The sequence below is a fragment of the Diceros bicornis genome, chromosome 29 (genome assembly GCF_020826845.1).
Source record: "Diceros bicornis minor isolate mBicDic1 chromosome 29, mDicBic1.mat.cur, whole genome shotgun sequence".
In the NCBI taxonomy this organism is placed as follows: Eukaryota; Metazoa; Chordata; class Mammalia; order Perissodactyla; family Rhinocerotidae; genus Diceros; species Diceros bicornis.
This window is the reverse complement of record NC_080768.1, coordinates 6340332-6364236: the sequence shown is the minus strand read 5'-3', so window position 1 is coordinate 6364236 and position 23905 is coordinate 6340332. Positions and strand designations below refer to the sequence as shown.

Here is a 23905-nt window from a genome sequence, read left to right as displayed (position 1 = left end):
GGCGGGGGCCGCGGGCCGGGCGCGGAGGATGCACGCGGGGGTCCTGGGGCTCTCCGCCCTGCTGCTGGCGGCCGAGCAGAGCGCGCGTGAGTGCGGGGCACCCGGGGGCTGGGCGCCTGCCTGCTCACCCCTCCAACACCCTGGTCCACCCAGATGCCCCGGGGCGCACATGCCACTCTTGCAGGCGAGGGCAGCCTGCCTATGCCTGGGCCCAGCGCTGCGCGCCAGGGCGTGCATGGTGGCACCCCACCGCGCGGGCTGAGCACGCCGGTCTAGTCCTTAGTGGATCCCCGCGGATGCACGATCCTCCCGTGGAGGCGTGATTCCCCCAAGGATGCACGGTCCCCCTGTGCAAGATGCCCCCCACGAATGCAGGATCTCCCCGAGGATGCATGATCCTCCTCGGATGCATGGTCTCCCCAAGAATGCATAATCCCCCGTGGAGCCTGGGCACTTGTGTCCCGTGCTTCCCTCCAGAAAGGCCTCCTGGCCTCAGCGAAGCGCTGCGAGTGCGAGATGTGCTGAATGCGGGCCTGGGTGCGCCCTGCTCTCCCTCTATTCTGGCTGGCCTGGGGGTCACGGCGGCGAGGGCGGTCCTTTGGGGACCCGGGTTGGGGGGGGGGGGGACTGCGCTCGGGGTCCGCGCGGACCTGGAGGACTGTGACTCCGCTTAGGGATTTAGAACAAGGCCACACGAGACCTGCCTGGGACACCCCAGTACCTGCCCAGCAAGATGGCAACACTCTAGCGCCTTTCCAGTTTGAACTTGTAACTCTTTCGGTGCCAGAGAGGAGGTCTCCGCCCACTTCCGCCGGGCTCCCAGCAGACGCGTCTTCCGCGGCGGGCTCCCTAGGGATAGGGATGGGAAGAGATTTAACGAATCCCTGGCCTCGAGATCCCCTGGGCCCCGAGCCCCTCCCCAGCACAGCACTTGGGGACCCTGGCGGGCGCTGGCTCTAAACTTCACCCCTCGGAGCCCGTTGCTGCTTCCGGGTTGGCTGGGTCCCTTGTTTGAACTGCCATCCCTCTTGGTCCCTTCCGCGGGGGCTCCCCAGCCGCACTGATTCAAAGGCGCACTGGACAGGACCCGCACCCAGTGAGATCCGCACCAAAGCTCCCGGGGCCAGCGCCCCGCCTCTAAGGGCTAAGACAAGACAGGACCCCTAGGTCTCAGCACCCACCCCACGTGGTCCCGCAGACAATGTCACTCCTTCCCTCCCAGCTTGGAGTGGCCAGGGCCTCAGCATTCCTCAACCTGGGCAGGGCAGTGACCCCTCCACAGACTTTTTGTGCAGGGACCCTGGTTTGCAGTGTGTGGCAGGAAGCCCAGGGTGGTTAGAGCAGGTGACAGAGCCTGGGGACCAAGGAAGGGCTGTTGGAGCCCAGACCCTTCTGTCCACACCCCAGGGTTCTTATCTGTACCCTGGGCAATGCACTCTTTCCACTGTTGCAGCTTCATGTGCCCATAAATCCGTTTTAAACTTTAATATGGAAAAGCCAAGCCAGAGGCATATAAAGTGATTACTGTGCATCCTGCACTTGCTGGTGCTGGACCGATACAAGCTCCCCATCCCCACCCCCGCTGTCACTGATGGAGGTGCAGATCCTGATCTGGATGTGTCTAATTCCTCCCACCATGGTACTCTACCCTACCATCCTCAAAGATAAAATAAACAAAGCAGCCCAACAGAGGAGGTTTAATATTTTCTGAGCACACAGTAGGTGCCAGGTGTATTTTGCACCTGCTGTCCTATGCCATCCAACAGTCTCGTCATAGGACCGTGGTGTCTGATCCTCTGGGTACCCTGGAAAGCCCTGGCCCTTCATTCAACCTCACGCCCTTCTGGACTGCCAGCTGGCTCTGCCCCCTCACGGGCTGGGTCTAGCCAAGTGCCCTGCTGGTGGCAGGGATGCAGTGCTGACTGGGGACCCAGGCTCACTCCAGCCTTCTGCTGACCCTCTGGTCTTTCCTCTTCCGCCCCGCAGGCCTCTGCACCGTGGTTTACTCCTTCACCACAGGCCAGCTCCTCTGGGGGTGGCTGGCCCTCTCTGTGCTGCTGCCTGGCTTCCTGGTGCAGGGCCTGAGCTATCTGTGGTTCCGAGCAGACGGACATCGAGGCCATTGCTTGTTGTTCATTCTGCACATCCTACAGCTTGGCGTGTGGAAGCGGTAAGGACTGGCAGCCTCCTTTGCCTCTGAAACAGGACTGCATGAGTGCAGTAGGGGGGTCTTCTGTGCATATGGACTCTATCCTCATGATCGTAGAAGGTCAGGGTTGGGCGAATGTTCAAAGCCACCATGTTGAACCCTTGCTCTGATGGGGCATCCCTCTCCCAGCCTGCACTTCCTGAAGCATCTCTAGCATCGGGGGGCTCCATCCAGATGTGGCTATGGACCTGCCAAAGCTTTTTCCTGACTTCAGCCAAATCTGTCTAATGTTATTTCGATTCAGTGGTCGAGCCTTTAGAGCCACAGAAAGTGACCTGCTTAAGGCAGTGCCATTTAAACACCTACTACCTTGTCAGGGAAGGTGGCATAGATTTAACCACAAACTAGAGAGTGGAGCAGGCCTGGTGACATTTACATAAAGCCTTTATTGCAAGAAGAAGCCATTTGGGAGCCAGGGCCGGTTTTCTTCATAAAAAAGCAACTTGCGGGGCTGGCCTGGTGGCATAGTAGTTGGGTTCATGCACTCTGCTTCGGCAGCCCAGTGTTCCCAGGTTCAGATCTTGGGCGGGGACCTAAACATTGCTCATCAAGCCATGCTGTGGCAGCATCCCACGAACAAAAAAATGGAGGAAGGTTGGCAACAGATGTTAGTTCAGGGCCAATCTTCCTCACCAAAGGAAAAAAAAAGAAAAAAAGCAGCCTGGATGGGCCTAGTGCCCAGCAGGCTTACCTGTGGTCCACCTCTTCAGGTAAGGTATTCTTTTCACTGGTATACCTGGATAGCTGGAGTGTAAGGAGAGATGTGGCAGTGATTGATGTACATGGCAAATTTACAGATTACAAATTGGCGATTTCAGCTCTCAGCTGCCTCCTAATCCACAGAGTTGCCGGGAATAACAAAAGGGAGAACAATTGGGGGATCCGATCAGTGAAGCCGTGCAGCTCAAGTGTTCGTGAATTTGTAGACACCGAGGATTGGAAGGGCGTTCAAGGAGTCACTGCCAAGTTTCAGATCTCGGGCTGTGCTCCTGGCTGTTCTTGGTGCCTTCGAGCTGTTCCCAAGGCTTTCTCTGAGGGAGCTGAAGTGAGTTTTCTGATTTCTCAGCTGAAACTGAGGAGGGAATGAATCCCTTCACAGCCAGAGCAGAATCTCAGGTAGGAGGCAGAGGGTGCTTCCAAGAAGGACGTCAGGCCACCCCCCAAATTAAACTGGGCCCCACGGAGCTGGAAGACACCAGAAGCACACTTGCAGCAATTTTGCCCAAAGCTGGACCTTTGTGTCCACACATGCAGTTCCTCTCAGAAGACTGGACTCCTCCTAGTGGGAAGAGAGTAAAGATGGTTTTTTCACTGAACTCACAGGATGGAGCCTCTGCTGAGCACCCCCTCTACTTCACCCCCTTCCCTCAGCTCACCCTGGTGAGAAAACCTTTCAGGGCTCGGGCCCCTTGTAGTCGCCAAGTATGTGACCTGGAGGACAAACAACCTATTGGAAAAATAAATCAACGCTCCCCCAAACAAACATCTGAGAGCTCAAAAGGAGAGTTAAGTCAATGCCGTGTCTTGAGAGAAGCTTCCTGAATAACTGCAGATAAATCTGCCTTCTGGGGCTCTGTGGGGACCCTCGGGCCCATCTGATCCAGTGCCTTCTTCAGAGAAGGGGACCGTGTCAGGCCGGCAACCTGTCCAGATTCATGCTGCTGGTGCCCGACGGTGACTCCACACTTGTCTTCCCCACATTCCTGCAAAAGTTTCTCAAATGATGCCACGAATATTAAATATATTAAAAACTGAAATGGATAAGTGAAGAGAGACATGAAAATTAGAAATTAGGAAAAGCAACTAATCATCTATATCTCTTCTCATTTAAAAACAAAAAGTTAAGGCAACTAAAAAAATACATATTTTAAAAGGAAAGAAAAAAGTGAGAAAAGTCAGGATAAGAGAGGAAATCTTACAAAACAAGATAAAGCATTAACGTACAATTATTCGAGGTGAGCCACAGTTTTGATTCTAAGTTTTGTAACAGCTCGTGCAAGCAAAGAGCTACATGGTTTGCAATGTTTCTGAGGCTGAAAATAAACCAAACAAATGGAAATCTACTTCCTTAGAGAAAGCTTTGGCAGTTAAAATAGAAAGCAGCAAATCTATTCCTCATGCTGACACCAGCTCACTAGGTTCTCACAAGGAAATCACTGGGGGCGGCAGTGTCTTGAAGCAAATCCATGCTGAATTTCAAGACGGTTTTCTAATCAGGGCCTGCAAGCGAGCCTTTGGGAAAATTGCAGTTCACAAAAGCATCTGCAGGGGGAGCCAAAGCAATTGTGTTTTGCACAATCCTGAGTAGCCTCTAAGAAGGGATCGCTTTAAGTGACCTTATAACAATGCAGAAGAATCTACTAACAACAGAAACACCAATAAAACACAAACCTCTTGAGATGAAGTAGCTTATAAAAAATACGAAGACTTAAAACATAAACATATTCCTTTTTTAAATTCCAAATAATACATACTATATTAATGTTAAGTCAGACTGTATTCAAGAGCACCTGACATTGGTGACTACTTGTTTAAACAAAGTCAGTTACTTTTTTCTATTTACTTTTTATATTTCCGCTCAAATGCTATATGTTACCAATATCTTTTTAATTTTTTTAAGCCTATGAATGCATTTGGAAACTCAGCATGAGAGATAGAAGAGTCCCTAATTCATCTCATCCTTAGCTCGTGTCTTGTTTAGAAATTTTTTTTTAGTGGAAGCTAAAAGTTCTTAGAAGGCAAACTTTAAGAATATGTAAGGCAACCTAGCATGGATGGGTAAAAACTTAATATTTAAAGTAGGTAAAATACAGCCATACCAATAAGCACATGAAAAGATGCTCAACATCACTAATCATCAGAGAAATGCAAATCAAAACCACAATGAGATACCACTTCACACCCATTAGGAGGGCTACTATCCAGAAAACAGAAAATAACAAGTGTTGGTGAGGATGTGGAGAAACTGGACCCTTGTGCACTCTTGGTGGGAATGTAAAATGGTGCAGCCACTATGGAAAACAGTATGGCAGTTCCTCAAAACATTAAACATGAATTACCACACGATTCAGCAATCCCATTTCTGGTTATATACTGAAACGAACTGAAAGCAGCGTCTCAAAGAGATATCTGTACACTCATGTTCACAGCAGCGTGGTTCACAACAGCTAAAATGTAAAGCAACACCAACGCCCATCAATGGAGGAATGGATAAGCAAAATGTGTATACACACAATGGAATATTATTTAGCCTTAAAAAAGGAGGAAATTCTGCAATATGCTACAAGATGAATGAAGCTTGAAGACATTATGCAAAGTGAAATAAGCCAATCACAATAAGACAAATACTCTATGAGGCCACTTATATGAGGTACTTTGAGCAGTCACATTCATAGAGATGGAAAGTAGAATGGTGGGCGCCAGGAAATGGGGGGAGGAGGGAATGGAGAGTTATCATTTAATGGGGACAGAGTTTCGGTTTTACAAGATGAAAAGGGTTAGGGAAATGGATAGTAGTGGTGGTTGCACAACACTATGAATTATTACAAATTATTAATAATCTATTAAATTATTATTAAATCAATTTAATTTAAATTTATTAATTTAATAAATTATTAAATTTGAATTATTAAAAACACTGAACTGTACACTTAAAATGGTTAAGACAGTAAATTTTACATTATGTGTCTTTTACCACCATAAAAAATTGAAAAGAAAAGACAGCCATAGCCAAAATCTTGAGCCGTTCGCTATCTCAGCTTTAACATCGCCAAAAAGTGTTAAGATGGAGAGAAGTGTTGCTTTTTCTTCAAGTCGTGGGCCTGTGGTCGACTGACTGTTCTAGGTGAAGTGGATACATTTGGCTTTTAACTTAAGCTGCTAGTGAGGAAAGATCAGAGCTTGCTGAGAAACTTCTTTCCAAAGGCCTAAGTTAGGTTAATTCGTCGTATGTCCACATGTTTATAGCATGTGTTCTTAATGCAAGTAGACATCTTAGACCATCATCAGCAGACCTCATTATGCTCAGAACTTATTTGTCCACTTTATTAATTTTTGTGTGACCGAAGGACTGGAGACACACATGATTAAGATACAATCTCTGAGGACAAATTGGGGACAAAACAGAAAGCAGTGAAGTCAGAAGAACAAAGAGATGTTCGCAGTGCCGGGGGAGCCCTGAGGACTGTCTTTGGGAGCAGGTCCCCAGACCAGCATCGACCTCATCACCTGGGAACCTATTAAAAATGCACATTCTCGAACTGCACCTGGACCAATATCTCGTCACAGCAAACTTCTCATGATTCTGCAGACACGTCTCATTCATCAGAAATTCTGGGCCTAGGGCCCAGCAACCTGTATTCAACAGCCCTCAGGTGGCTCTGATGCTCACTCGGGTTTGGGAACCACTGCCCTGGGGCAGGAACTCTTGAGTGAAGGCTGAGGATGAGGCGGATTTCCATCCACGTGGGAGAAGGAGGCACTTCTGACCCAGGAAGCAGTAATAGCTGGTGCAGAGGCAGAAAGGCATTCCAGAACTGCTGTGCTCAGGAAACTAGGAGAAGTTTGTTGTGATGTGAGTGTAGGGTAAGAATGCTCTAGATGAGAGGAAGATGGCTGGCCATAGATTGGGCTGGACGATGAAGTGACTTGTGCACTAGGTGAGGAGATTGGGTTTTATCCTCCAGGCATCAAAGACCCATTGGAAAGTTTAAGCAAAGGAATAACCTGGTCAAATTAGGCCCTTGGAGAGATGATTGCAGGGACGGTAGGAAATGGACCGAGGGCCAGGCAGGCAGCCAGAAGTCCAGGCAGGATCTGTGAGGGCAGGAATGAGGCAGCGACCACGAGGACAGAATTGGATGGGAGCTGGTGACCACTCAACACGGCTGCTTCCTTTCCATTCCCACCCCCCCGTCTTGCCTCAGCTTTCGCCTGGGCACCCCGACAGCGTGCCATGATGGCAGCCTGAATTCCTCCCTCAGCAACAGGATCCAGCAACCCCGTTCAGAAAACTGGCTGAATCACCTTCCCCCTGGTTCTCTTTCCTGGAAGGAACCTCAACCCTCACTGGACCAGCAGAGGCATCTACGGTCAGGCTCCCCTTCACTGTCCCCAGCCTGGACCCGCCCCTTCAGGCCCTGGTCCTGCGCACTGACCCCGCTGACCCACACCTGCTCCCTTGGGCTTTGCTCATCCTCCTGTCCCTCCTTTCCTGGGCAGCCTTCCCTGCCCACGCTGTCCACTGCCCAGGACTTACCCCCTCCCTCTCCACCCACTCATTTTGACATGTTTCCTTCCGCAACTGAATCTTGGGGTTCTAGAGAACATCTTTCATTTCATTTGTGCCTTCTGCAGTCTCCAGCAGGTGGGAAAAGCCCAATAAAATGCATATGGAAGGAATGAAGGCTTTCGAGAGGATAGGAAGAGGGACCAGCAATTGAACCAGTGATTCGAGACTGAAAGGGAAGCTGCAACCTACCCTTATGGTTAGTTTTTAGGTTTTCTTCTTAAGATTATGTTTGTGTCAGAGATCATGGCTTCAAAGACTCAGTAAGAAACCAGTTCACTCCAGGACTCCAAATGCTGAGAAAAGAACACTGTTTTTTTTATGCGTCTTTCCTGGGCCCTTGGTACAGTGACTAAAGCCGTTTCAAAGAGGACCGCCTTCTACTCTGGCCATAGGAGATCGGAGTGAGGCTTGTCATCTGTGCAGCCAGAGTCCTAGGTGGTCCTTAAGGAGGGGGCTTTTCAGGTGACTTTAAAGGGGCATCCAACTCTGATTCAGGAGTCCTTAAATCAAAATGATTTCCGGTTTTTCTTGTACAACATGGAAGTTCACAATCCCAAATGGATTTGGTGGGCACCCCGCCCCTGCTGCAAGCTGGTGTGGTAATCCCCCTGTTCCCGCTCATGAGTAAACTGGTGGGGGAAGGAGGATCTGCTGTGAAAACCCCGAGTCCACAGTGCCCGAGTATGCCTGGGGAGTGGCGTCGTTTTCTATATGCTGCACGACCCTTCAGGGGGCATGGGCTGGTGGCCCCTGGCACCTTCCAGACAGCTTCCATAAGATGGGAGTATCAAGACAGGTTTCTAGGATGGGCGTATGGGAAACAGAAAGAAACAAGAATATTTCCTAATTTCTCTCTCTTATGTTAGTTCCTTTTTCTGGATGCTAGGAAGGTCGTCCAGCATGGGGGTGCTGGAGTGGCCCTATGGTCGGGGGCAGCCCAGTCCCACAGACTCTCGAGAGTGGTCTCCCCTTCCTGCTGTCCGCCTGTGCCCCAGGGAGGGTCTGTTAAGCTTCATCTGCTTCAGCCTCCTGTCAGCCCTTGGTGTTGACGACCACGCCACCCCATCAAAACCTGCTCTCCCGACTTCCTGCTTCTCTCCCCAAGCTCTTTGCTGGCTTCTCTTTCATCCAGGCCCCTCATTGAGGATGGTCCCCAGGGTTCTGTCCTTGGGCCTCTACTGTCTTCAGTCTCCTCTGGCCACCTCCAGTCCCTCTGCCTGAGCCATTGCGTCTCCATTGGTAGGTCCTAATTCATCATCAGTAGCCCCAGACCTCTCCCTGCAGTGTCCACCAGTCCTCAAATGCCTCACCTCTGAAGACAGCCGCATTCTCCCCAGCCAATCCAGCGTTCTCTCCTACTCCTTTTCCTTAACACTGTTTTTTCTTAACACTGGCTTATTCCTTTCAGTAGCATCACCATTTCTAAGTTGTTTAGGCTTGAAACCTCACAGCTATCTGTTGCCCTCCCTCATCTCCCCTTATCAGTCAACAAGTCCAGGCTTCCCCAATATTTCCTTCATCTGCTCCTTCCTTTCCATGCCTAATTCTCCATCTAACTCAACCCTTCATTAGTTATGCTTGAAGTATTTTATTAGCTCTCTGCCTGATTTTCCTTTCTCCAGTACACACACACAGGTGCACACAACACACAATGTGCACACATGAACACACAGAGAGACACACACGTATGCACACATGCACACCACATGTACACACACACACATACACACTGTCTATACAAAATACCACAGACTGGGGGGCTTAAACAACAGTCGTTTATTGTCCTAAAGTTCTGGAGGCTGGAAGTCCAAGATCAAGGTCCTTGGTGAGGCCTCTCTTTCTGGCTTGCAGATGGCCACCTTCTCACTCTGTGCTCACATGGCCTTTCCTCAGTGCAGGGAGAGAGAGGAGAGCTCTGGTCTCTCTTCCTCTTTTTGTAAGGGCACTAATCCCATCAAGGCGGGTTTCACCCTCCTGACCCCATCTAAACCTAATCACCTTCCCAAATTCCCACCTCCTATTATACCACACTGGGGTGCAGGGCTGCAACATATGAATTTTGGAAGGACACAATCAGTCCATAACACACACACACACACACACATGCACACACACAGTCACTCCAAATACAACATGCATACCCTTGCCAAATTCAGTTTTCCAGAGTGAAATCCAACCCCCACAACCTGAAATTCAGGGCCCTGCTCTACTTGCCTGGGCTTCATCAGCCCCACCTTCCTGTCACAGTCCAGCCACCTGGATCTCTTGACAGTCCCCAGCCTGGCCCATCTTCCTTCCCCAGTCTGCTCTGAGCCAGTCCCAGTTTCAGAGGCACACAGAATTCTACATTCCTTGAGGACAAGGACGAGAGTGTTCTCATCTCCTTATGCTCTACAGCAATGATGACCTGGTACCTGGCAACACGCATTTGTTGAGCAAATTGATTCCCATACCAAGAGGTTCTGGGGTGGAGGACATGGTTCAGGGTTAGCTTCAAACTTTGCAGGATCGGAGAGAGCTCTCAGCGAACCTCCCAGCCCACCTCGCCCACCCCTCCCACACATGGGCAGAGTGGGGGTCCGCTGGCTGGGCCTTGCTGAGCAGGATTACCTATGGCAGCATTTGGGTCAGAACTGTCATCTTCAGCCTGGAGCCAGAGCTCAGGGATTCTGGTGTGTAGACAGGTTATTCTCTAGAATGTTATAGGTCTCTAAAGGGCAAGCCAGCAAAAGGGGCTGTCACTTAAATAGTCTGGCTCAGCATCATGTCGCCCTTGCTTTTCCTCAGGCATTGGGACACCACATGGACTGTTCTATCGAAGGAATGGGAGGCCTCCCGCCAGGGCCAGCTGCTGCTGCAGGAGGCTGACCTGTCGGCCCTCCGCCTCCTTGAAGCCCTGCTTCAGGCTGGACCCCACCTGCTGCTTCAAACATATGTTTTCCTCGCCTCGGACTTCACTGATGTTCTGCCAGGTGAGTGACTTCCACCACTGAGCACAGATGGTCCGACTTCTCAAGGGGGACAGAAACCAGTGCCTTATTTAGCGAAACCCCGCAATCTAAGATTTCCCCTGCTTGTGAGAATTAGGGCAGCCCAAGCCCACTAGCACAGGTGATGGCTAAAATTGGCTTTTATTTCTGGCAATTAGCTCATAGCAAGTTGGCTTCCATCATGGGGGTTAGGTTCCAAAGTCAGTCTATAAGATAGAAGTTATGGATGGTCAAATGACCTTGAAAACACTGTGGGAAGGTACCACACTGCTTCTCAGCACAATCGATGTGTCCATTTTTTCTATATCTTTAGTCACTAGACTAACTTAGCGCATCCCGAAGCTTAGACCTCGAGAACCGTGTGGAACCTGAGAGCAGTTCAGGCCCCAGCAAGTGTGTGTCCCCAGCCTGCATGCTCTCCAGGGCATGGGCATGCACATTCTCTCTCGTTTTCTCTCAGTTGCCTCTTGCTTTCTCCCCTCGTCTCCTTTCTCTTCTCCTCTCTCTTTGCCGAATGTCCACTCTGGTATGTGCATAAGTCAAATGCTTGAGAGTCATGACTGCACTGTCCTTCCATCCATCTTTATCCAAGGGCCTGGCAAAGTTGGATGTTCTGGTTTTATTTCTTTGATTAAACCTCCTTCTGATGGGTTGAACAGCAAAGTACATTTGGGGTGGAATATCACGTTCAGAGCCCTTAGGATATGCTTCTTCATAAACAGAGCTGAGACAGGAGGGCTTAGAGGATCAGTGACTCGGACACTCTTCTTAAAGGGAGGATGAAGAAGAGCCCAGCCCACTTGCTGGGGAAGAGCACCCACTACCGTTTGCAGAGGAAACATCTCCTGCCCGTCCCCGTTTCTTCCTGCATGTAGACATGCGTGTTTGTACACAGTTGTTGTGTTAGCTGCACGTCAGGGGTTTGGTTAGGGATACCCTCCATGAAGCCAGGTTTTAATAAGAGGTAAACATCCCACAAATACTGTTGTTGTCCCTTCCGTTCCAGGGGTGAGCGCCCTGTGCTCCTGGTCCGCACTGTCCTGGGCCCTGGTGTGCTACGCCCGTTTCATGGGCTCCATGAAGCCGGGTCGCCTCTCCATGCCGTGGACTGCCCTCCTCTGCCAGCAGCTCTGGAGGATGGGCATGTTGGGAGCCCGCGTCCTCAGTCTGGTGCTGTTCTTCAAAGCTTACCATGTCTGGGTTTTGGTTGTTGGAGGTGAGCTGAGCCTGAGCTCCAGGTTGCTGTGTAACCAACCAACCCAGAACTTAATGCCTTAAAATAACCATTTATGATCATCAACTCTAGTTCTGGGGTCTGAATGGGCTCCTGAGGGGTTCTTGCCGGAGGACCTCATACGGGTGCAATGGGATAGCAGGTGTCTGGATTCATAGGGAGGCCCACTGGGCCGGCCATACAGATGGCATCTTTGCTCACAGGTCTGGCACCCCAGGGCTCCTCCTGTGCCCTTTCTCTTCAGCAAAGTAGCCTGGACTTCGGACGTGGCAGCTGAGAATTCCTAGAGAAAGGAAGAGGAAGCTGCCAGTCCTCTTGAAACTGGCCCAGCACTGGATCAGCATGGCTTGGCTGTTTTCCACCCATCAAAGCAGTCAGGGCCAGCCCAGATTCAAGAGCGTGGAGGAATAGACTCCAGCCCCCAGGAGTGTGCAGCGAGGGGAAGGAACGTATGGTGGCCCTCTTTGGAGATACGCACCCACAGCTTATAGCTCAGCCCTCTGAGTCCCAGCCAGCTCCAGAGCACAGCTTTAGATGCTGTGGGGGCTCCTCGGAAGACTGTGTTCTGTCTCATAGGCTGAACTCTTTTCCGTGGAGAAGCTGTCACTCAAACAAGAGGGAGGCATAGGGTCCCACCTGCCCTGACTCAGTACAAAAATATACAGTACATACTGTGATATTGCTCATAGCTTCCAAAAGCCCTCCATTTCATTTGGATCCTGAATTTTGGCCATCTTCTCTGTTTCAAATAGGACATCTCCAGTGACCCCAAACCCTCCCTCAGTCTTCAGTCCAGCCACACGCTGATGTGACAGTGAGGACAGGGAGTCTGCCTGACTGTGCAGAAGCCCCAGAGGGGCCCGTGTGTCCCTGCCGAGGGGAGGACTCTCTCTGGCCATCAGTGAATACACTCTGCAGAAGGACCAGTGTGCTCTTGTTTAAGGAGAACTGGGGGCATGGGGAAATACTTAGACCTGGAGCCCAGAGCAAATGTTAATACATTTATTGGTGGAAAGGAGAAATTTTTGAAAGAAATTGTGCTCCTAAAGAGAGATTAACTTTTTCATTCATTTTTTAAAATTCAGCTCAAACTCCAGTGTGATATTATTTATCTTAAAATATATGAATAAAAATTATAGTGGGCCACATAGGGATCTTTCCTTCGGATGCAGAGGTTTTTAGCTCTTGTAGCAAAGATTAAAAAATATGGGGCAATCAGTTTAGAACTGCCTCCTTAAACACTGGACCTAAAAGGGCATAAGTCCATAAGGTTTGGTGAGTGTCATTGAAGCTAGTCTTTGTTTTCTCATCCCCAGTTTAGATCAACTGCCCTCTATAAGGATCAATGAGACAATATGTGCAAAGATAAAATGCGTTGGTTTTCCACGCCCCTCAAATTTCTTCTTGGGCGCTGAGTCAGGTGTGATCAGCAGAGAGGAGGGTTACGAGGCCCTGGTTTCTGCGTCCTTGCCTGACCTCCTCCCCGTCTCCCCACGTGGACCATGACTCCCCTCCTCCCTTCAGGTGCCCACTGGCTGGTGATGACATTCTGGCTCGTGGCCCAGCAGAGTGACATCATCGACAGCAGCTGCCGCTGGAGGCTGTTCAACCTGCTCGTGGGGGCCGTGTACATCTTCTGCTACCTCAACTTCTGGGACAGCCCTTCCAGAAACAGGATGGCCACGTTCTATACGGCAAGTGGTGATGACCGTTTTCTTTAATCCTAACCTTTACGCTATATATAGTATGCGTGCGTATGTGTGTGTACATGTGCATGTATGCACTTGTGCGTGCATATCTATTTAAGAAGGAAAAGTTTAGTTTTAGGAAAAAGTCTAAAAGGAATTATAGTCTTGAACAGAGCTGATGGGCTCTGAAAATAGTAACCTGACATCCAGTTGTTCCCATAGAGTTACTGTAGCAAAAACTATGGCATATTTGGCGATGTTTTTTAGACACTCTCTACATCAGCCCATCTGATAAATATAATCACAATTCTTCTATATTATATTGTATACACATGTCCTTGTTAATCAACTCTATTACTGAGTTCCAACCATGGTCCTAGCAGTGTGAGAAACACGAAGGTGATGTAATGCCTGTCTTCAGGCTGCTTCTAGTGGAGTAGAGCAGATAGGCTATGTTCCCAAATAACCAAGAAAACAAGGCAGAACATGGGTAAATGCTAAGAGAGAAAACATATCTGAAACTCACAGGAGTACAGTCAGTGTCACTTCCCGTTGGGAGGACCAGAGACGCTCTTGACCAGAAGGTGGAAATTGAGCCATTGTTGTGTTGTCCATTGCAAACAGCACAGGACAGAAGATGCAGCCAAAGGCCTCAGAGCACAGGTTTTGCAATCAAAGCTTGCATTGGAACCCTGGCTCTGCCAATTACTGTTACCAGCTGATTTGGCCAGAATGTCAACTCTCAAACCTTTTTTTTTTTTTTTTTTGTGAGGAAGATCAGCCCTGAGCTAACATCCATGCCAATCCTCCTCTTTTTCCTGAGGAAGACTGGCCCTGAGCTAACATCCGTGCCGGATCTTCCTCCACTTTATGTGGGACGCCGCCACAGCATGGCCTGACAAGCGGTGTGTCGGTGCGCTCTTGGGATCTGAACCCAGGCCGCCAGCAGCAGAGCGCGCGCACTTAACCGCTACACCACAGGGCGGGCCCCTCAAACCTATTTTTTCATCTGCACAGCAGGGACAAGGCTGCCCCCCCTCCACGTTCCTGTGACAAATATGTAAGATCACCCTCTTTTCAGGGTCCCTGTGAAGATTAAATAAAACAATAAACGGCACAAAATAACCGACAAATATTGGCCACTATTAATCATAAAAGATGAAGAGACTTTGGGGGAAGCAGGCACTTCAGGACAGAGACGTGAGCAAATGTAAGAGGCAGGAGATGCAGCTGCTGTTCAGGAGAAGGTAGGTGGCATGGTCACCTCCTGTTTCTAGGAGAGCCCCATCTAGCTTAGTGACCCCACAGGCCGCTGGGCCGACAGAACAAAGAGGACTTGTGATGTTGGACAAGTTACAGAGCCTCACCAAGTCTCAGTTTCCACATCTGAACACCAGGAATAATAATGCCCATCTCATCGTGTGGGGGTGAGGACTGAAGGTGTTAACGTGTGTCAGGGCCCGGCCCAACTTTTCCAAAATACAAATTCCCAGGCACCTCACCAGCGATGCTGACCCAGTAGGTCTGAGTGGGCCCCGGATCAGGGTTTTGGAAGCAGCGTTGGTGGTGCTGATGATCAGCCTAATTGAGAACTACTCACCTGTACTCGCCTTCTTCACAGAGGTGGGAACCGGCCTCCGAGTAATTCATGAATGTTGTAGAAAGCCCGGTTAACCTCATTCACTGGTCATTAATTTTTCACTTAAACATGCATCTACAGCGTCTTCCATGTGCTGCAAATTAACTCAGAGGCCAGTGTGAGAATATGAAAGGCTGCAAGAGGAAAGTCAGGGAATGCTTCACAAAGGCTGGGTCTTGGGAGATGAGTACAGTTTGCCTGAAGATGAATACGGTGGGGAGGGGTTGGGGCACTGCCGGCAAAGCTGCAGAAGCAAAATAAAGACAGTGGAATATCGGGTAGTCCAGAGGAAAGTGAGTGTGAGCAGGACCAAAGACAAACAAAGCCAGACACTAGTGAAAGGCGATGAAAACAGATTTTATTAAGTCCATTGCAGCAGGGAAGAGGGTCCAGCGTGAACTGACCCCAACCTCAATTTGTGCAGAGGTGATGGCGCTGTAAAGGGAGAATGAGGGAGTGAGGCGGGGGGGACGATGGGGGCTCAAGCCGAGTTAAGGAAGTGGAAATTTGCCAAAAGGGGGAAAGGGTGTGTTAGAGTGACTATACCATCTGTGCTGTTAATTGGCGCTTGTCGGGATAAGAAACACACTTCTCCTATCTTCATGTACAGCAAGGCGCCCACTGGGCTGAGTCACTTATCTCCTTGGCTCTCAGGTCCTTGAGAAGACAGTTCTGGATGGTAGAGAATTTACATCTCAAAGGGGCAGAGAAAGGACTTATAATTGCAATTGTTCTAAAGTAGCTGCTCTAAGAGGGGGCTCAGGGCCTTATCTGCCTTTTACCAGGTTTTGGATGGAACAAAAATAAATTTTCCTGGCAGTGTTGAGCTTTCTTAGGCAGGAAGTTAATTGGGGCTGGGGTCATCATCCTAGGGATGCTGTCTCAAGCTGTTAGAAACTGTGTTAGTGTTGGTTCAAGTCTCTTAATGTGTGTGAGGAAGGAGTGCACAAAATCATTTGTGCTAAGAGCCTGTAGTTTTATAGGCCAAGGTTGAAGCCTAGTGGAGAAGAGGGCTTAGAGGAGCCTGTCTGAGTCAAGTTTGGTCAAGGAATAGTCTTTGTCAGTGGAATGTCATTGTATTAGGGTTCTCCAGAGAAACAGAACCAATAGAATATATATAGACACGTAAGAGGAGATTTATCATGGGAACTGGCTCACCTGATTATGGAGGCTGAGTGATGCTACGATATGCCTTCTGCAAGCTGAAGAACCGGGAAAGCTGGTGGTGTGATTCAGTCCAAGTCCAAAGGGCCAAGGACCAGGAGCTGTGATGTCCAAGGACAGGAGATGACGGATGTCTCAGCTCAAGAAGACAGAGAAAGAATTCACCCTTCCTCCACTTTTTTGTTCTATTCAGACCCTCAACAGATTGAATGATGCCCACCTGTGTTGGTGAGGGTGAACTTCTTTAGTCAGACTATTGATTCAAATGCTAATCTCTTCTGAAAACACCCTCACAGACATACCCAGAAATAACATTTTACCAGACATCTGGTCATCCTTTAGCCCAGCCAAGTTGACCAATAACATTAGCCATCACAGTCATTGTGGGGCAGCGTGTTGGAAAATGACCCTGGAAAGGAAAATTGGGGACACGTTGTAAACAGGACTGGCTGCATTGTCGAGGACTGCAGACTTGATCCTGAGTCGAGATGGGGCTATTTTGAGGCGTGTTAAGGAGTGGTGACAAAGTCTGATCTGCAGGTGAAAGAGATCACCCTGGTAATGGTGTGGAGGTGAGATGGCAGAGACAGAATGAAGACAGAGAATACAGTAGGATCCAGACAGGAAGTAATAGGATCAGAACTAGGAAGACGGCAGTAAGGACAGGAGAAAGGCAATGGATTTAAGACAAACTTAAGAACTGGAATCAACAGGACCAGACAGCTGATGAGATGTAGTTGATTTAAGGAGTAGGATGAGAACAACTCCAAGTTTTGTGGACTGGGCTGCTGGGCAATGCCATTTAGTACTGAAATAATGCCTGCTGAACCTCTGGAACACTGCCACATAGAGCCCAAAGGCATTCTCAGGATTGTTAAGCAGCTCCCAATTATGTTTTTAATTCTCTCCTTGTTTTACTTTTCTCGAGTTAAAATGACGCCAATGAATGACTATGGCAAAGTTTTCAAAGACTTAGCATAACAGTATTACAATTTACTTTTTTTAATGTCTCATACAGAGTATTTAAATACATCATTTTGAATTATGTCCAATTTGTTTACTTATTTTAATAAACATAGTTTTATATTTAAAAATTGGAACCAAAGTGAATAAGCCAGCCTGGATGGGAGGTACAGCCTTCTGTAAGAGCTGCCGCCATTTTGGATGCGGAGGGAGGCTCTGTGTTCAGCCAGCAAGAGTCCGCTCCCTGCTGCCTCCTGGTGGCCACAGGCCAAATTTACCTTTAAAGAGGCAAATATTTGAAAAAAGATTCTAACTTGGTTATGAAACTTTGTGACTCTAACTTACCAGAATTCAATGGCACTATGAGCTCTGCAGATAATTTTTATTATTGTGTTATAAAACTAATACATGCATACAGTTAACATGAGAATGTGAAGTAAAGTAGGAAATAAAAGTCTCCTCTCTCAGCCGCATGTGACTCACCAAAGGGAGCCTCTCTTGGCCATGTGGGCTGTGCTCTTCATTTCCTGTGCATTTCTATTCTGCAGACATTTTAATGAGCTGCACTGAGAACAGGGAGAATCCCCTTGTGCCAGAGAAGCTCTCTCGGACCCTGACCCTGCTTCTAGGAGGGTCCGGTCAGCCATGGGAGCCCTCGTGGGCACCGAGGATAGAGCCTCCAACACTGCAGGACAGGAGCGTGCCCGAGGCCGTGTGCACCTGACTAGGTGTGGTGACTCTCCTTTTGGTCCCACAGATAATGCTGCTGGAGAACGTCATCCTTTTGCTGTTGGCCACTGACTTTTTACAGGGGGCCTCGTGGACCAGCCTGTGGACCACGGCAGGAGTCTTGTCTGGATTTCTGATTGGTAAGACCCAATGTTGCCTTCTTATCCCCTCCTTCCCCACCCTTAATTCATTCCTTCTCAATGAACTTCCTCTAAGAGTAGGAAGCTGCTCAGAAGCGGATAGATGGAGACCAAGGTGTGGGGCTCACTGCACTGTGGGTGGCAAGGCCGTCCCCACCAGAGCATGAGAAGCTGAACTTAGCCTTGGTCTGCCTTGTTGGCTGTGCTGCAAGCTAAGGTGGGACTGTCCACATCTATCCAAAACACCTCATGGGCGAGGCTCCTCCTTGGAGCGATGGCAGGGGTCAAGGATGTGGCTGTCCTCTCCTTTCCCACCTCAGCATCATGGCATCCGGGCTGAAGAGCAGGGACCTTCCTGACACTGCACCTCGTGCTGTGTACCAACAAGAACCCTGGGAGATGGGGGCTGTGTTACCCCCAACTTAGAGCTGAGGAGGGTGAGGCACAGAGGAAGTGAAGTAATGCCCTGCAAGATCAGACGGCTAGTGAGTAGCCAATTCAGGCCTCTAGCACAGTGCCTGGCAGTCCTAGATATTCAGTTATGTTTTATGAATGGATAAAGGAGTGAATGACTCCAAGGTCTATGCTGTGCCCTCTGTGTCAACCTGGCTTAACAGATCTATGTGAGCTCCAAAGGGAATTCCTCTCCTACAATTGGAAAGTAAAAATACAAAGCGCCCCTGCTGTCAACCTGCTCTCCCCCGACACGGCACGTGCTGGCTCAGCGATCACAGCCTGTCGTTCTGCAGGCCTGTGCCACACTGTCCAGCACAGCCACCCGAATGCCTCACGAGGGTCCTCATACTTCTGACACGGCACCCAGTGCAGAGAGGCCTCAGTTGTTTGCAACAACTCACAGCCCTGAGCGCCCACCCTCTCCCCAAAGCCTACCCTCTGGTGTCTCGCATCCTGAATGGGCATGTGGAAGTGGTGGGCACCACCCAGACAGGCCTGGGGCCTCACACAGAGAAATGGGGTGGCACAGGACTCAGGTCCTTTTATGGCTCACAGCAGCCATGGATGGGACTGCCCTTGTGAGTAGCTGACCAGGAAAAGGAAATGACCTTGAGCATCCAAGCATTTAGAGAGATGAAGACACTATTCAGGGGATAGAGCAGATTCATAAATTGTGGCCTTAAAACAAGTATTCGAGGGCCAAAAACCACCTGGGTTTTAAGCTCTGACCTTCTTCATTAGACGGCACAAGACATGGCTTGTTAGAGATCCAGGGCTGAGTCAGTCTCTTCTTTTTCAAATTAAACTTTTTTTTTTTTTGAGATAATTGTAGTTTTAAGAAATAATACAGAGAACTCCACATCAATAAATATTTTTGAAAACATTTTTAAAAAGTATAAAGTGAGAAATGACATAAGAACAGCTAATATACCTGGAGGTGCATAAAAAGAATTCACCAATGAGAGCTCTCTAATGAGAACTCACTAGAGCTAGATTTAGGAGGATAAATGGAAGGTACTACAGTAAAGAACAGGGAAATGTTTCAAAATTGTGCATGAAAGAGAGAGAGAGAGATTGGGGGGGGCAGGAGGTGGGAGAAGGGGAGAGAAGAAGAGGGAGGCAGAGGAGGAGAAGGAGGGAGGAAGAGGGTGAGAGGTGAAATAGAAAGAAAGAAACAGAGAGAGGGAGGGAGGAAAGAAGGAAGAAAAGAAGAAGGAAGGAGAGAAAGAATACAGAGAGATCCCTGTATCCATTACCCAGTTCCCCACGATGGTAACATCTTTCAAAACTATAATACAGTATCACAACCAGGAAATTGAATGACACATTCAAGATGCAGAGAGAACATTTCTGTCACCATAAGACCCTACCTGTTACTCTTTCTTAACCACCCCCAGTTCCTCACGCCCCTACCCCCTCCTTAACCCCTGGCGACCACTAATCTGTTCCCCATTTCTAAAACTTTGTCACTGCAACAATGTCATGTAAATGGAATCACAGGCTATGTAACCTCTGTGTACTGGTTTGTTCACTGGGCTGTCGTATACATCAGTAGTCCCTTCCTCTATTGCTGAGTACAGTTCCATGGTGCCATGAAGCACAGTTTACTAGCCATTCACCTGTTGAAGGACATCTGGGTAGTCCTTTTTAAAACAATAATTTGCATAGCAGGGCACTGGTTTCTAAGCTGCTTGTGTGCATGTAAATGACAGAGAAAGCTGAGGACACGGTTGCCCAGGTGTGAACCAGCTGTGCTCACTCACATCCATCTGGCCACTCCTGGCACGTCTCAAGCACTCACTCCTTCCTAGGGACACGGGGCGCTATGACACTTGGGATGAAGGGTGTTGCCAGCGGGGAAGCCTGACCACTCATTGGATATTCCCATTCTCAGGAGGCATAGCTGAGTCCTGCGGGGCCCTCGGGGTGGGGAGTAAAAACGTCCTCCTCCATCTGCTTCACACATTTTTACTCTGTGATTCAGAAACAGATGTCTGACCCCATTCGTAAAGTGTGTCATGCTCCCAGGAGCTGCTGTGCTTGTTTCCCACCTGGTCTAGTTCCCGTGAGAAGATGATTTCACTGTCAGTGTGTTGACCCAGGGCGTGGGGAGCAGGAGCTGGGGGCCGAGAGTCAGCACCTGGAGTGCAGGCAGCCCAAGGGGCTTGGATGGAGCCAGACCTGCCAGTCCTGCTCCTCCTCCTCCTGGAGCTGCCTGAACTCCTGACTCCCAAGGGGCCTTGAGGGAGTCCTCAGCAGGAAGATTGTGTGTGAATCATAGTCAAGGGAGCACAAGCATTCAAGCAGGCAGCTCTGGCTCACATCTGGGGCTCCCTTGACCAACATTTATTGAGTACCTACTGCATGCCAGTCTGGGGCTGCAACCAAGAACCCTGCGAACAGCGTGGCCTCACAGAAAGTCTGTCTACACTGAAAACGTGTATTTAGGACTTGCTTAGTTCCCTTTCTTGGCCTTGGGTGGCTCCTTGCGAAAGAAGGGTGACAGTGTCTCCCTCAGCAGCAATTGTGAGAGTTCAGAACAAGGTGTAAAGTGGTCTGAGCAGCAAACGCTGCAGAGCCAACACTCATCATGCCGGAATTCTGTCTCCATTTCCCCGCTCGAGGCCCGCCTTGTTAACCCTGCTCCTCATCCCCCAAAGATCCTGGGAGAGGATGCGAGGGGATCCGTTAGGTTCCTTCCAGCTCTGTGGCACTGAGAATTCCCGACCCCCTCCGAGGCTTTTCCCTGAGCCTATTTCAGGTTTCTTGCTGTTTATAACAAGCGCCCTGAAACAGGCACTTGATCCAGTACAACAGGAAGCTGGAAATAACGTGGGAGGATTCCTGGAATGCTCTGTTAAAGAAATTATTGCCGTAGTCAACACTTCTGATCAAAATAAATTAAACTGACAACAATGTGATTAAGATGTTTATGCACAAAGGAAGTGTTGTTGCAGCTCAAGGAAATTCCTTGATATGGAGTTTTCGATGGAAATGTTTAACCTCTTGGGTCTTGTTTTTGAGATTATTCCTTACCTCCCCCTCCCCTAGCTTTGGAATCCTTCAACCAGTGTGTGGGTGGTTGAATTCTGAGTATTTGATGCAGTTATTTGACAGTAAAGTTAGAATTTCTACCAAACATCTCACACGTGCATACACACACACTTGTACACACACGTGCACACACACACGCATGCACAAACACACATACACATCCAGAGTGCTCAATTGGAGCCACCCTCAAGGAAGAAGTCAGAATCAATAGGGTTTAAACTTTCTTATTACATTTTTAAATATGAAACATTTTCAGCTTATGGAAGCTGGCACCTACTTAAATTCCCCCCCAAATATCCAGTTCTGATGTTTCAAAAAGAGTCCTGTTTGGGCTCCCAAATTGTATTACTCTACTCAAAATTCCAGAACCTGGAATTCTGCAAATCCCAGGGAGGACACAGGTCTTCAAAGAACATAACCTTGTGGTCTTTTTTTTTGTTTCTTCTTTTTCAGGCAGCGTCTCGCTGGTAATTTATTACAGCCTGCTACATCCTAAATCCACTGACATCTTTCAGGGCTTTGTGAGGAAGTCCTGTGACACTGCAGGGGGTGATAAAGCAGAGAGAGAATCTTCTCCACAGGCCACGGCTCCAGCTGGGGAGAGGCTGGGGAGCCCGGGCGAGAGCCAAGAGGAAGGTTATGAGCTAACAAGTCTGGGGAAGCCCCCCAGCCCACAGTGGGGCCCCTCAGAGGCTGGGCTGGAAAGCCAGATTGCTGGGGAAGACTCTCTCCTCAGTCACCACCACTGGCTGTTGATGAAACTTGCCCTAAAAACGGGAAATGTGTCTAAGATCAATGCAGCCTTTGGAGACGATTATCCTGGCTGTTTTTGTCCCCCTGCATGGGGATTGAGCCAACAATACAACCAGCAGAGGAAGCCCCCGTTTTCCCAGCAAGAGCCCCCATCATCACCCCATGACCTCCTAACCTCAGAGAAAGGCTCTGAGTTTCAAGGTGTCCCGAAGGCAGAGTCTGATCTGTTAGAAACCTCAAGTTATGTCTCTTTTGCCAGTGACAGTCATGACGAAGCCCCTGCCTGGAAGCTGTCAGCTACACAACAGGAGGGCAGCCCGATGGAAGGAGCCAGGGCTGTTTCTGGAGCACAGGGGAGGGGTGCAGGTGGGCGGCCGGGAGGAGGAGAAGGACAGGAGAGCTCCACGCTGTACTTCAGTGCCACCACTGTAGGGGCCACATCCTCAAACCTAGAAGGTGGGCAGGCAACTCCGCAGACACTCCACTCTGGGAGGAGGTTGGGGAAAGGCAGCCTTACCCAGCCTGCCTCACCTCAGCCAGCTGCTCAGCCCTTTCCCATCGCCATGGCCAACATTAGCCCCATCCTAGGCATGGGCCCAGGTAGAACCTTCCGCCCCAATGCAGGCTTCCCTGGCAGAACCCTGGGTGGCTCAGAGCATGAGGAACAGCAGGAGCCCACAAGGGACCTACATCGTGCTTCTACCACTGGCACACAGATGTCACTGCCACAGGTGAGCCTGAGGCTGGCAGATGAGCCTTGCCTCACATCCACTCCCAAATCTGAGTCCACCCACAGGGACTGCAGCTGGAGGGGAAAGCTGAAGACTGAGACAAGTTTCTTCATCTGACTGCAGTCATGGTAGGGCAAGACAACAGGCTGGCAAGTCAAGCTGGTCATCGGATATTGGGACAGAAGGAATCCCACTTCCGACACCTACATTCTTGAGTACATCTCATCTCCCTCTGGACCTCCATCTGCACAGCTGAAAAATGAAAGAACTGGATTAGATTATTTCTAAGATCCCCTGTGAACACCACATACCACACATATGCAGAGAAGACATTCTCTAACGCAGTGTGGGAGGAGGAGAAAAGACTTCCAGTCAAAATTGCCTGCTTCCTTTCTCAAACTATATAATCCCTATTTTATTACTTTTTTTGCTGTGGATTCTAGGAAACTCAAAGGTAAAACCCACAATCCTATTTTATTCTGGATTCTTGTTGCAACTAGCTTCTCCAGACACTAAGTGGTTATTAATCTCTCTTTATTTAATGTATTCTAACTGCATTATTTTATGAAATCTTATGGTAAGAAAATGGAAGCCTTTTCTAGAAGTAGATGAGAAATGTATTCTTATAATCATCAACCTAGTTAAAACTACAAATGTCATTCTGAGATTCCGTTATCTCCTTGTCAGAACCGAAATGATATTTTTCGGTTAAATCTGCAGTCCTTCTCTCAGGCCAGGCAGCCAGAGGTTCTTTGTCAGGTCCTTATTCTCTGCTACTGACTTTACACTCCATTTCCTTTATCTCCAAACTCTGCTCCTCTTTTGTCCAGTGTGACATACTCTCTGTGATTTAAGCTCATCCAAG

General features: G+C 49.1%; 1 protein-coding gene across 2 annotated transcripts; it reads left to right on the top strand.

Moving 5' to 3' along the window:
• Window positions 1-19: 19 nt before the first annotated feature.
• XKR5 (XK related 5) lies at window positions 20-23556 on the top strand. Of its 2 annotated transcripts, XM_058524913.1 has the most exons (7): window positions 20-86; window positions 1987-2170; window positions 10287-10471; window positions 11496-11705; window positions 13248-13417; window positions 17935-18046; window positions 22010-23556. In XM_058524913.1, the coding sequence occupies exons 1-7, from the start codon at window positions 29-31 to the stop codon at window positions 23155-23157; spliced, it is 2067 nt and encodes a 688-aa protein (XP_058380896.1). In that variant the 5' UTR covers window positions 20-28; the 3' UTR covers window positions 23158-23556. The 2 variants fall into 2 exon arrangements, with proteins under 2 accessions (XP_058380896.1, XP_058380897.1); XM_058524914.1 differs by lacking the exon at window positions 11496-11705.
• Window positions 23557-23905: the final 349 nt, after the last annotated feature.

Excerpts from the sequence above, each read along its gene's own strand:
- XKR5 (XM_058524913.1), top strand. The coding sequence starts at position 29 with ATGCACGCGGGGGTCCTGGGGCTCTCCGCCCTGCTGCTGGCGGCCGAG. Across the intron at positions 87-1,986 it reads GGCGGCCGAGCAGAGCGCGC|GCCTCTGCACCGTGGTTTAC; the intron begins GTGAGTGCGGGG and ends TCCGCCCCGCAG. Across the intron at positions 18,047-22,009 it reads CTTGTCTGGATTTCTGATTG|GCAGCGTCTCGCTGGTAATT; the intron begins GTAAGACCCAAT and ends CTTCTTTTTCAG.